At 38.2% G+C, this 14,463-nt stretch overlaps 1 protein-coding gene across 1 annotated transcript in view; it reads left to right on the top strand.

The window, feature by feature from the left end:
- Positions 1 to 13,318, top strand: part of CCNT2 (cyclin T2) — a 43,292-nt gene extending 29,974 nt beyond the window's left edge. The window contains exons 7-9 of the mRNA XM_017888398.1: positions 982 to 1,243; positions 6,605 to 6,675; positions 7,204 to 13,318. Of these exons, the coding sequence (XP_017743887.1) occupies positions 982 to 1,243; positions 6,605 to 6,675; positions 7,204 to 8,622 (1,752 nt within the window). The 3' untranslated portion in view covers positions 8,623 to 13,318. The remainder of the gene's footprint in view (positions 1 to 981; positions 1,244 to 6,604; positions 6,676 to 7,203) is intronic.
- The last annotated feature ends 1,145 nt before the right edge of the window (positions 13,319 to 14,463 follow it).

Here is a 14,463-nt window from a genome sequence, read left to right as displayed (position 1 = left end):
TTTTTTTTTTTTTTTTTTTAAACAAAAAAACCTTCCTTTTCAGTGTATGTAGAGTAAAAAATGGTATGCATTTATGGCTGATCAGATAACATTTCCATCATTGAAACTGAACTGGAAGAATAGTTTTAAGGAGCCTTTAATATATAATTCTGTTCTATATTTATTTTATTAATGATTTAAATTTGTTTTTTTGAGTGGATCATTGGGGAGAAGGGACCACGCCAGCTTTGTAGGGTCCCTAATTTCTTGTGACACTGATAAGTTTTATTTACAGTTTCGGATTGGCAAATACTGCTATATTTTCTCAAATATCTATTGTTGGGATTTAACCTCTATCCCCAGTAATTCTGAACAACAACATAAAAAGACTTAAAGTTGAAACTTTGATTAGAAAAGACCAGCTGTGACACATATTAACATGCCCCATATTTGGCATATAGTGGAAGGAGAAAAGTAGTATTTTTGCAGTATTTTTGCAGTATTTAATAACATTGAGCCTTGAAGCTGTTTGGCAAAAGGTAAGTTTCCTTTGTGGCTTTGCCGAAAAACAAGGCATAGGTTTACATAGATATGTGTTTAATTCTCTCTGCTTCACTAAAGAAAGCAAATGCCTATTAAGCCACATCAGATGGGATAATCCCTGATTATTGTGACACTGAAATTACTTTATCAGTTTTACAAATAGTCTTTATTTTTACATTTACATATTTACCATGACATTACAAAAGAAAAATACCACAAAAAATGTACAGTGTTATCTATGTAGTGATTATTGCAAATATACTATCCTCTTCTCCTTTTATAAAATACTTCAATTTTAGATGTAAAAACAAAATTTTAAATATTAATATATTAGTAGTAGTAATATACTATTGGGAGTGAGTGAGGGGAAATGTTCATTATATGTAGATTTTTTAGTACTAAAATTTTATAACTTAGCTTTTAATTTAATAAGGTTGTATACTCTAGACTTAAAGATAGAGTTTAAATTTTGCTCTAATCTTACTGGTAAATGTTTTTCTTTGTTTTACATACTTGAATTTTTATGGCTCTCCATTTTCAAACCTGCTCTGCAACAGTCTGCATCTTACAACCTTCTGTCTTCAGTACAAACCAACAGTGATAGCATGTGTATGCATTCATTTGGCTTGCAAATGGTCCAATTGGGAGATCCCTGTATCAACTGATGGAAAGCATTGGTGGGAATATGTGGATCCTACAGTTACTCTAGAATTATTAGATGGTAAGTAGAGAAAATACATTTTTAACAGTTTGGATTTATCTAAGTTGGCAGTTGTCTGAATTGACAATAGAAAGTGTCAGTACACTATCAAATGAACAGAATGAAAACAAGAATTCATCAGCCTAAAGAAAAAAAGAATTGAATCTGGAAGCTGTGCTCATACCTGTAATCCCAGCACTGTGGGAAGCTGAGGCGGGAGGATCACTTGAGCCCAGAGGTTCAAGACCAGGCTGGGCAACATAGACCCTGTCTCTGCAAAAAAAATGTTAAAAATTGACTGGGTATGGTGGTGCACGCCTATAGTCTCAGCTACTTGGGAGGCTGAGGTGGGGTGATCACTTGAGCACGGGAAGTCAAGGCTGCAGTAAACCTTGAAGGCACTGCTCTATTCCAGCCTGGTTATATATTAACTACCACCAGATATCTAAAGCTTTTTCAGGACTTAAAAAATAAATAGATAAGGTTTAGAATTCCGTAAGCTGACAAGATAAGAATAGTGATTTAAAGTATACTAATTCTGTTGAGTTTTAAATGTGTATACTGAAAGTTGAGTGTTAACCGTGAAGCAGTAAACTAAAGGGATTTTCAGGGGATTGTGTTTCTTGCTCTGTATTACCATTTTTGCCTTACATTGTTAAATATGAATACACAAGGAGAAATTGTGGGTATGTGTTCTGTTAATTAGGAGCATGGAATTTTGGGGATGTTTTGATGAGAAATTCCTCTGGTTGAGAAGTAAAAGAAGCTGGCCAGAAATGGGAGATTCTTGGGATTAGGGCATTTTAACCACGTACTGTAGATTTCAGAAAGAAAACAGGTAACACTTTTTTTTTGAGTCAGTCTCAGTCTGTTGCCAAGGCGACAGAGTGCAGTGGTGCAGTCTCAGCTCACTGCAACCTCTGCCTCCCGAGTTCAAGCAATTCTCCTGCCTCAGCCTCCCAAGTCCTTGGGACTACAGGCACAAGCCACCACACCCAACTAGTTTTTGTATTTTTAGTAGAGATGGGGTTTCACCATGTTGGCCAGGCTGGTCTCAAACTCCTCACCTCAGATGATCTGCCCACCTTGTCCTCCCAAAGTGCTGGGATTACAGGCTTGAGCCACTGTGCCTGGCCTTGTTTTGTTTTGTTTTTTGAGACAAGATACTCTGCCCCCCAAGCTGGAGAGCAGTGGTGCAATCTGGGCTCCCTGCAACCCTCTGCCTCCTGGGTTCAAGCGATTCTCATGCCTCAGCCTCCCAAGGAGCTGGGACCACAGGCGCATGCCACCACACCCAGATAATTTTTGTGTTTTTAGTAGAGACGGGGTTTTGCAGTCTACCTGTCTTAGCCTCCCAAAGGGCTGGGATTACAGGTTTGAGCCTCCATGCCCTGCTTGAAGTGTTTCTTTAAGATAGGGGTCTGCAAAGAGTAACACTATTTTAGAGTTTGTGGGCTATAAGGTCTCTGTTGCAACTATATGACTATACCATTGCAGCCGGAAAGCAGCCATAGGCAGTTTGTAACTGATTGGGTGTGCTGCTTTCCAATAAAACTTTGTTGACAACAACAAGTGGCCAGCCATATTTGGCCAATTATCCATAGTTTGCCTGTTCTTATTTGTGAAATATGCTTCTTTGTTTCATCCCTTTATTTTCTATTTCGTTCTCCACCTGGAAAAAATTATCCCAGAATATATGTCTCATGCTGTATTATTGCTGCATGATTATGTTTTCTTAAATCGTTAGAGGCTTTTCAGAGTTTATCCAGAGGAAAGGAAATCTTCAATGAGTTAAAATGACATCTAAAACTCAGTGAGGGTTTATCTGTTGTATAGCTTGAAAATCGGGTTATCTAGATCATTGTTTTAGTTTAATAGTCACTAGATTAAGATTAGGTAGGCAAAATCTCCCCCCCCCCCCCTTTTTTTTTTGAGACAAGAGTCTTGCTCAGTCGCCCAGGCTAGAGTGTAGTGGTGCAATCTCGGCTCACCGCAAGCTCTGCCTCCTGGATTCAAGCAATTCTCTGCCTCAGCCTCCTGAGTAGCTGGGATTACAGGCATGTGCCATCACGCCTGGCTAATTTTTGTATTTTTAGTAGAGACAGGGTTTCACCATGTTGGCCAGGCTGGTCTTGAACTCCTAACTTCATGATCCACCCACCTCAGCCTCAAAGTGCTGGGATTACAGGCGTGAACCACCACGCCCGGCCAGTAGGCATAATCTTAACAAAAATAGTTTATATACCTGGTGCTGAAATAAAAAGATCACAAAAAAGTAATCTGCCTTTTATCCTGACTTTAGGTCAGAGGTTAGGTTGTGGTTTATGTGGGGTTTTTTTGACACAGCAGGAGCTACCTCATTTCCATTCTGAAAAAGGTAAAGTTTATTAATGTGGAGAGCAGTTGAATAAGAATCTTGGAGACCTGATACATTAAGACTTTCACCATGTTTTGCAGCACTTTTTTTCTGTGTCAGTCACAAAAAGGCAATTCAAAATTTAAGACATGAAGATGTGGCCGGGTGCAGTCACTCACATATCTTGAGCACAGGAGTTTGAGCCCAGCCTGAGCAACGTGGCAAAACCCTGTTTCTACTAAAAATACAAAACACACACACACACACACACACACACACACCCCCCAGGTATGGTGGCACACTCCTATAGACCCAACTACTGTGGAGGCTAAGGTGGGAGGATCACCTGAGCCTGGGAAGTCAAGGTTCTAGTGAGCTGATAATGCTGATGCACTCCAGCCTGGGCAACAGAGGAAACCCTCTCTGGAAAAAAAAAAAAAAAGACATGAAGATTTATCTGAATCTTAGAGTGCAGTGATACTAGTATTATTGTTTACTGAAATCACTTAATGACTATGTTCCAGAAAAGAACAGTGGCTTAGACAGTAGCTTTGAGAGAGAAGGGCCTCTATTTTAGGCACATACTGTGATTTTTGTGCATATAGCTAATTAATTATGTTAATGAATTATTTAACATTCTTTTGTTCTTCTGCTATATAAAATTTAATACAGTAGGATACTTAAGAAAAACAAAGCTTACATTTTGTGTACCAGATTTTGGACCAGAACTTGAAGTGTATTTAATGTTTTACAACCAAGTTGTTACAGAAATTGAGTCAAAACAATTTTGTTAATGTTGGACCCAAAAGACGAAAAAAAGTCTCTTTTTTTTTTTTTTCTTTTCTTTTCAAATGAGGAAGTGAAGGTCTGGGCATTAGGGTTTTTTTTCATCCAAACTGGATGAAAAAGCTCATGAGACTTTAGCAGGGACTAGTCATGACATTGTCAAGGAAATTACATCTGGAAAGATTAATGGTTAAATTATAGCTTGTCTGAATTGTCGATCTTAACATTGGCTTAGAATAGTTTACAAAGAAGCTTGCTATTACAAAATGAACCTGTAGTCTCTACTAATAGAGGTTCCCCCAGTATTGAGGTTATTAATATTATGTGGTTTTTGTTTTTTGTTTTTTTTTTTTTGAGACGGAGTCTCGCTCTGTCGTCCAGGCTGGAGTGCAGTGGCCGGATCTCAGCTCACTGCAAGCTCCGCCCCCCGGGTTTACGCCATTCTCCTGCCTCAGCCTCCCAAGTAGCTGGGACTACAGGCGCCCGCCAACTCGCCCAGCTCGTTTTTTGTATTTTTTAATAGAGACGGGGCTTCACCATATTAGCCAGGATGGTCTCGATCTCCTGACCTCGTGATCCGCCCGTCTCGGCCTCCCAAAGTGCTGGGATTACAGGCTTGAGCCACCGCGCCCGGCCTATTATGTGGTATTCTAATATGTTTGACTGAATATTTGAGAGTGGCCAGTAACTATTAATGACATTATTTTGGGGGAATTATAGTTCATCAAAACCACACTACTATGGAAAAGTGGGTCATTTTAATCATAGCAATTAACAGAAAATTGATAGAAAAAATTACAACCAAGATAGTTTGCTAATAATATTAAATAGTGTTGATTCCCTAAAAGTATGAGTATAGTTTGAGGGATTTTTCTTTAAAAAAAAAAAAGTCGGGGCCGGCGCGCGGTGGCTTAAACCTGTAATCCCAGCACTTCTCGACGGACGGGCCGAGACGGGCGGATCACGAGGTCCAGGAGATGACGACCATCCTGGCTAAGTTACGGTGAAACCCTGTCTCTACTTAAAAGATACAAAAACCTAGCATGGGGCGAACGAGGCGGGCGCACTGTAGTCCCAGCCTACTCGGAGGCTGAGGCAGGGAGAATGGCAAAACCCGGGAGGCGGACTTGCAAGTGAGCCTGAGATCGCCAAAGGCACTTCAGCCTGGGTGGCAGAGCAAGACTCGTCCGTCTCAAAAAAAAAAAAAAAAAAGTCTGGGGCGTGGTGGCTTGAGGCCAGGAGTTTGAGACCAGCCTGGTCAACATAGCGAGACCCTGTCTCTGTTATTTAACAAAAAAAAAAAAGAAAGAAAGAAATTCAAAATATTACATAGTTCCCTGTATACCCTTTAGCTTCACCTGATACTAACATCTTACATAACAATATATGATTATCAAAACTAGGAAGTTAACATTGGTACAATACTGTTAACTAAAGCACAGATTTTATTCAGTATTCCATATTTTTTCCTGTTGTAGGATCCCATGTTTCATTTAGTTGACATGTCCCTTCAAGTCTTCTCCAGTCTGTGACAGTTCTTCAATCTTTCCTTGTCTTTCATAACACTGACACTTAGAAGAATAATGGTCATTTTGTACAGTGTTCCTTAGTTAGGGTTTGTCTGATGATTTCTCATTATTATGTTGAAGTTAACGTAAGAATACCGTTTGAGCAAGAATACCGTAGAAGTAGGTTGGGTCTCGTTTGGTGCATCATATCAAGGGGTACAAAAACTGGTAATGACAACCGTGATCACTTGGTTACAGTGGTATCCTTAAAGTGGTTTCTGCACTTTAAAGTCACTATTTTTTTTCTCTTTGTAATTAATACCTTTCATGGGGAAGATACGTTGGGATTATACAAATAACTTTTTTCCTCAAACTTTTGTCCGCTAATTTTAAAGAATCTGTTGATAGATCTTGCCTGCAACAAAAATTATTGTGTTGTTTGCCTAATGAAGATTTTTTTATTTGGGGGGGGATTATTTTTAATGCTACTAGATTTTCCAGAGATTCTAATTAAGCAAGTAAAATCAGGAGGGAAAGTAATAGTTACAAAAGGATTCAGCTTTGAAAATGCCGATTGAGAGTTGTGTGTACTTCTGTATATACTGAGGATTGAATAGGAGGGTAAAAGTGAAGTAGATGAACTCCTAGCGTTCCTTTTTAATACTGCCCAGTTAAGAGAAGTTTAAATCCTAAAGGCACCTTCTAAGTTTCAAATTTAAATTTTATTTTTAGAGCTAACACATGAGTTTCTACAAATATTGGAGAAAACGCCTAATAGGTTGAAGAAGATTCGAAACTGGAGGGTAAGAGAATTGACAGGGTTTAACAGAATTTCAGTCTTTTATGTAACATTTACATAGCTAACCAGTTTGAATTTTTGTGGTTAAATAATCTTTGCAGTATTCCTGAATAATTCAGCGTGTCTCAAGTTATATATACTCACATATTCAACTACTGAGTCCAGTGGACTTTGCTAAAGTGCATTATACTTTTAAAAAAAATTTCGCAGTGATTATGACGAAAGTATCCTCTTCATTTTACAAATGGGGAAACTGAAGCCTAGACAAGTTAAATTACTTTCTCAAGTGCTGGGCTAGGATTTAACTTGTATCTGATTCTAAAATTGGTGTTTTCAGTTTTTTTTATAGCTTTCTTTTATACCTCTAAATAAGGCACTTATTTACTAGCAACATTAAAACCTTGAACCCCAGGTCATTTTATTTCCATATGTTTAATATATAATGTTTTTAATGTATAACTTTTATAAGACAAGAAATTTGCATTAAATTATTTTTCTATATCACTGCTTCTTCTGTGTTTTATTTTAATAGGCTAATCAGGCGGCTAGGAAACCAAAAGTAGATGGACAGGTATCAGAGACACCACTTCTTGGTTCATCTTTGGTCCAGAATTCCATTTTAGTAGATAGTGTCACTGGTGTGCCTACAAACCCAAGTTTTCAAAAACCATCTACATCAGCATTCCCTGCACCAGTACCTCTAAATTCAGGAAATATTTCTGTTCAAGACAGCCATACATCTGATAATTTGTCAGTGCTAGCAACAGGAATGCCAAGTACTTCATACGGTTTGTCATCACACCAGGAATGGCCTCAACATCAAGACTCAGCAAGGACAGAACAGATATATTCACAGAAACAGGAGACATCTTTGTCTGGTAGCCAGTACAACATCAACTTCCAGCAGGGACCTTCTATATCACTGCATTCAGGATTACATCACAGACCTGACAAAATTTCAGATCATTCTTCTGTTAAGCAAGAATATACTCATAAAGCAGGGAGCAGTAAACACCATGGGCCAATTTCTGCTACTCCAGGAATAATTCCTCAGAAAATGTCTTTAGACAAATATAGAGAAAAGCGTAAACTAGAAACTCTTGATCTTGACGTAAGGGATCATTATATAGCTGCCCAGGTAGAACAGCAGCACAAACAAGGGCAGTCACAGGCAGCCAGCAGCAGTTCTGTTACTTCTCCCATTAAAATGAAAATACCCATTGCAAATACTGAAAAATACATGGCAGATAAAAAGGAAAAGAGTGGATCACTGAAATTACGGATTCCAATACCACCCACTGATAAAAGCGCCAGTAAAGAAGAACTGAAAATGAAAATAAAAGTTTCCTCTTCAGAAAGACACAGCTCTTCTGATGAAGGCAGTGGGAAGAGCAAGCATTCAAGCCCACATATTAGCAGAGACCATAAGGATAAGCACAAGGAGCATCCTTCAAGCCGCCACCACACCAGCAGCCACAAGCATTCCCACTTGCATAGTGGCAGCAGCAGCGGTGGCAGTAAACACAGTGCCGACGGAATACCACCCACTGTTCTGAGGAGTCCTGTTGGTCTGAGCAGTGATGGCATTTCCTCTAGCTCCAGCTCTTCAAGGAAGAGGCTGCATGTCAATGATGCATCTCACAACCACCACTCCAAAATGAGCAAAAGTTCCAAAAGTTCAGGTAGTTCATCTAGTTCTTCCTCCTCTGTTAAGCAGTATATATCCTCTCACAACTCTGTTTTTAACCATCCCTTACCCCCTCCTCCCCCTGTCACATACCAGGTGGGCTACGGACATCTCAGCACCCTCGTGAAACTGGACAAGAAGCCAGTGGAGACCAACGGTCCTGATGCCAATCACGAGTACAGTACAAGCAGCCAGCATATGGACTACAAAGACACATTCGACATGCTGGACTCGCTGTTAAGTGCCCAAGGAATGAACATGTAATAATTTGTTTAGGTCAATTTTTCCTTTACTTTTTTAATTTAAAAATTGTTAGAATGGAAAAATTCCTTCTGATCTAGCAGTGGTAACCCCTGCTGTTGCTGCCACTGCTTCAATATTTGTAAGTGCTGCTTTATTCTTCATTCTGAAAAGAAGAGATTATAGTAAACAAGTCTTTATCTCCACATATGATAGTGTTATAAATACTGTAAAAGCATGGAAGGTGCAAAACTCAGTATTTCTACAATTGCAGCTAAGAACATTAGGATGAATGGCTGGCTGCTTCTAGGAATATAAGATGCCTCAAGCATTCATTATTTATGATTTGAATACTGTAGCTATTTTTTGTTGTTGCTTGGCTTTTGAATGAGTGTAAATTGTTTTCTTTTGTGTATTTATACTTGTATGTATGATTTGCATGTTTCAAAGATAAAGGGATAAAACAGTATACTGATAACTGTTTACAAGAAAGTGGAGAAAAATGTACATACATTTTTGTATGTTTAGATATTACCATAAATACTCAGGATTGGAGCTGCTTGTAAGTATAACAATATACAGAATAACTTTATTTTATCTTGTCAGAGTCCATCACTAATCTAAAACAAAGGTGGCACTTTTTTTATGTTAACCTTAAACTCTAGGCCTTACTGGAAGCCACTGATAGGGGACACTTCACTACCAGATGTGTATGCAGTGCCACAGATGGTCACATACACTGTGAGGCACTGAAATTTTGCCTTCAGAGGTTCTGACCAGATTGGCTGCTGAAATAGCCCCTAACTTTCTGAAGGCTTGAAGAGGAAAAACTAAAGTTTACATACTCTTGATGTGAAGTGCATTTAAATGTTTGTTGGCTTGTTGCAGTTCTATGAAACAGAGCTGTTAATAATGGTTATGTGGATTACTGTGATTTGAAAACTAAATTCACAATAACTTACCTAGTAGAGACTTAGTGAATTGTTTCCTTTAAAGAATTTTACACTACATATTTTAGCAGTAAACAGGGATCACTTTTCCTTTAGCATTCAGAATGACACCACATTCTTAAATATACTCCTTCCCTGAAGTGTGTTTGTGTGTGATGCCATATTTCTTTTTCAGGTAAATGTAGTCTTCCTTATAAAATGAAATTAAACCTATGTTCTCTGAATTCTTTTATATTCTAACAATAAATAAAAAAGAAAAGATTACTGACTGTGCATTGTACCTGTATTTATAGTTATGGTTATCAGGAAGCTCTGTAAGAAAGAAGAGGTCAGCCTCCCAGGCAAACCACTAGAGGAGGTTTTACATTTGTTTGCACATCTCAGTATATTTCTGTTGAGGTAAAGTTTGCACAGTCATCTGACTTCTGATCAAACATTGGATTTTAACTTGTTTAGATTTTGTCTTAAACACCAGTAATATGGCTCTTGTTTATCAGCTAATCTTGAATTTATTCTGTGGTAAATCTTTGAGTTGAGTATATTTGAGATTGATTGGATTCCACCTCTTGTTGAACTGAAAACAATTTTTTTTCTGTATTTTTGTTACAAAGCCACTGATATGTGCACAATTGTAATTTTACTCAAGTATGTTGCAGTTGTAAATATTAGAGTTTAATCTTGTGCTCTACCTTTATTTAGCAATTACCTAATAGCTTTATAATTTTTGAAGATAATTGTTCTTTATTTTGTCAATGTTATTTGAACTTGGGGTACTTAGGAGCCTCTTTGTAGGGACTGTGCCTAGGTAGCATGTCCTAACATTTGTTCTTGTCTTGCATAACTTTAGTGATCTTTGTCATTATATGTAACTTTGTTGCTCTGTATGGCATAATATTGTATCCATAAACATGGTAATTTTGATACAGTTATACTTTTACAGTGGTACATAATCCAAGGACTAGTATAGAATTAAGCTGAGTGCAAGATGAGGGAGGGAAGGGCTTTCTTGATAATTTAGATGTGAAACCTCTACAAGAGCTATCATGTAAAAACTACATAAGGTGGTTGTGCTACTGTATAATTGGGGGTGATAATACCAGGAATTTTAATAAGATTTTGTAAAGAATATCCAGAAAAGTAGTGAACTTATTTTCAGTAGACATAGATAACAATGTGAATATTTAAGGTCTGTGACTATAGTTAAACTTCACTAAGAATTTGCAGAATTGTTTTGAGATGTGGGAATAAAGGTAATTTTATTGAATTTTCATTGGTGCTAATGATGGACAGTTAAAAAGATAGCTAGTGTATATTGTTATGGGTCAGTACTTGGTAGTACTTCCAAAAATTGAATTTGAAATGCTATGTATTCACTTTTCACTCTGTAAATGTAATTCTTTACAATGACTTTATTTATTAAAGGGCAGCCAGTTGTCGTTTTTACAGGATTGTGTGGGCTATTCAAACTCCTTAACCCCTGAACAGGATATTAAGCTTCCAGAATAATGATGGGAATAAATATAGAATCCTTTTTAAGTTTTATTTCCATTAAACAAAAACCCTTATAATTCATACTATCATGAATTTGTTTTATCCATCTCATTTGCATAACAGTTCATCTGCCTGGTCCCACTAGGCTCTACCAAAGAAAAAGACTCTGATGAGTGGACATTATTACTGTGACTCTTGTAAGTAGCCATAAATAAACCAAAATAGTATCAAATTTAGGTATGAAATTCCACATGTGCAAAGTACTGTTAAGGTGATAACATTTTGATGAGATTTAAAATATATATATTTGAAATATTAAAAGCATTATCTTTAAACGTCCTATAAAAGAGTGAGTCATTTTTAAGTTGTGTTTTCCCTAGATCACTGATTTGTTACCTTTACACAGAAGCACGTTGCAAAGAAAGGCTTTACTTCTACCTCTTCCGGCTAGTTTTCCAATATTGAGCTGTGTCCCTCTAAATATTTGCCTTAGCTATTTCAAAATACGTATTTTCAGAACCAAAGCAAAGGGGTGATTTGTTCACTGAAACATTCTTAAGAGGCCTACTTAACAGGCAGTAGTAGTCTGTAATGGTAAAACCTCACAGTTTCCTAATTGCAGGTATGTAAATACCAAAAAGTCCTGTTAGCCCTAGGTTTATCTTTGAAAGCAATTAAATGTGCACCTTGGTCTTCCTCTGTGTGTGCAGATTCGTTCTGGTTAAAGTTCTTATTCAGAATCATCTAAAAGAAATTTCTAACATGATGTATGATTTCTTGAATGTCATGAGTAGCTGCTTGTATTACTTTGTAGCAACAGATTGTATTAATATTACCTAGAATACCTAACTTTTTTGGCCTATCCTCTTTGAACTAGAAATGACTACTTGAGGGCTCTTTCAGAGAACCAATATGAACTGTTTTTGTTAGTACCAAATACCCTTGCCTTAAAAGGTTTCAAGCACATTTTCCTTTATATTTGAGAACTTAAATTGCTGACTTGTATTCCTTAGGCAACCTTAGAAATAAACCACTGCTTATAGCTGCATGAATAGTATGCATTTCATGAGTACAGTTAGTTGATTAGATATTTCAGGGTTTTGCATTTACTATAGACATGGGAACTTTTTTAATGTGATAACATCTTAGGAAAACCTTTCTCAAGATATTATACCATTTCCAATTTTATCCAAATGAAAAGCATACCTGCTTAAATTTAGGATGTCTTTGCTGAGAATATTTGGAGGCTGTTAGGAAGAATCATGGATTCAGTATTTCTAACCTGATTACTGCCTCAGAGGCTGTCTTGGGAGGCAGTAGGATTCACTGACTACCTTTACCCAGATGAGGGATCAACAAATCTCACACTTGAATTATAAATGAGTTGACAGGACAGTAGGTGCTAATCTCATGCGCCGTAAGATGGGCTTATTTAGACAGGAATTTTTGCATTGGAAAAGCAGCACGTTCTCTGACCTTGGGTACCAAGCTATAATACTAATTTGAGAATCACATTCTGATACGTTAACATCAGAAATCAGTGAGAAACCTAATCGCTGTAAGCTGACATATATGGAAGCTGAAATCAAAAGGTTGCTTGTTTTGTTAGTTTCTCTGGAGCATCTGTCTTTAATACATCTTGCCAGTGGGACTGAAGAGCTCAAAATGTTTTAGACCTAATAACCATACATTCATTTTCTGCTCTGCAGTGTCGATTTGGGCACAGCCAGTTTTTGCCTCTGTGGCACCTTTCTGTAGTTTACTGTTACCTATTCTGCCTGACAGATTGCTTAAGTAGGTTGATAAGATACATCGAAGATTGAATGGCTAGGAGTAATTCTGTTCTCATACAGGCAACTTCACTGTGGAATCCATTTATCTCAAAGTTTTGAGGGCCATCTAATTTCCTATATTTTCAAGTTTGGGGCGGAAACTCAAAATCTCGAGCATTGCCGCTTTAGTAGTTTGTTTCATTTGCCTGTTGTTTAATAACGAGTACATTCTTAGTAAGTGATGAGTACATTCTGATTTTTAAGGCATGTTTTGTTTTTCAAGCAGCTTCATTTTATTAGAAAAACTTCATATGTACTCATTTGTTGTAAACAGTGATTGTGGGGTTTCATTTTCTGAATGTACTCAAAACTCCCAACAATTGAATAGGATGTTTGCTAATAGAAAATCTAAAACAGGAATATGTGTATATGGCATGAATTAGTCATTGACTTGAAGCTTCTTATCCATACAAGGAACTAATAAAATGTGTTTATTGACAACATAAATCCAAGGCTCTAACATGTCTTGATGTGAATCAGAAGTAACTTGCAGGTGGGGCACAGTGGCTCATGCCTGTAATCCCAGCACTTTGGGAGGCCAAGGTGGGCGGATCACCTGAGGTCAGGAATTCAAAACCAGCCTGGTCAACATGGTGAAACCCTGTCTGTACTAAAAATACGAAACAGCCAGGTGTGGTGGCACATGCCTGTAATCCCAGCTACTTGGGAGGCTGAGGCAAGAGAATCGCTTGAACCCAGGAGGCAGAGGTTGCAGTGAGCCCAAGATTGCGCCACTGCACTCCAGCCTTGGAGACGGAGTGAGACTCCTTGACAACAACAGAAGTAACTTTCAGTCCCTGGGAAATGTGAGATCTCTAGTATAATTGACCCTTTATCCAAGTAATTTCATGTATCATTCAGGAGTGCAGGCTCTGGGATTAGATGGTCCATGCTCTAGTCTCAGCCCTACCATTTAATAACAGAATGGCATTGGGTGAATTACTTGATCTCATGCTTTGATTTTCTTCCCTACAAAGTGTTAGTAGTCGTACCTGTTCGTCATAGAGTTGTGTAAGGCTTGGATTGTCAAGGAAAGCTAGATAGAATAGCATTAAAGAGAATCCTAATGGGTAGATTTGGGATACTGTATGGAATGATGAAGCCCAATCCAGGTGTATAACTGGAACGTATTAAATACTGCATTCCTGCTGTTTCCAGAATTCTCTTAAATTGTTCGTTCTGATTTCTGTTTTAAGATTTTCTTGTCACGCCGGGCGCGGTGGCTCACGCCTGTAATCCAAGCACTTTGGGAGGCGGAGGCAGGCAGATCACGAGGTCAGGAGATCGAGACCATCTTGGCTAATACGGTGAAACCCCGTCTCTACTAAAAATACGAAATAAAATAGCCGGGTGTGGTGGCGGGCACCCTGTAGTCCCAGCTACTCCGGAGGCTGAGGCAGAGCAATGGCGTGAACCCGGAGGCGGAGCTTGCAGAGCCGAGATATGCCACTGCTCCAGCCTGGGTGGACAGGCGAGATCCGTCTCAAAAAAAAAAAAAAAAAAAAAAAGATTTTCTTGTCTAACCTCTTGCACCACTCCCATAAAAAGCACAATAGCCGGGGGCGCGGTGGCATCAAGCCTGTAATCCCAGC

Source organism: Rhinopithecus bieti, unplaced genomic scaffold (assembly GCF_001698545.2).
Source record: "Rhinopithecus bieti isolate Rb0 unplaced genomic scaffold, ASM169854v2 scaffold_15296, whole genome shotgun sequence".
Lineage (NCBI taxonomy): Eukaryota > Metazoa > Chordata > Mammalia > Primates > Cercopithecidae > Rhinopithecus > Rhinopithecus bieti.
This window is presented reverse-complemented; position numbering and strand designations above follow the sequence as displayed.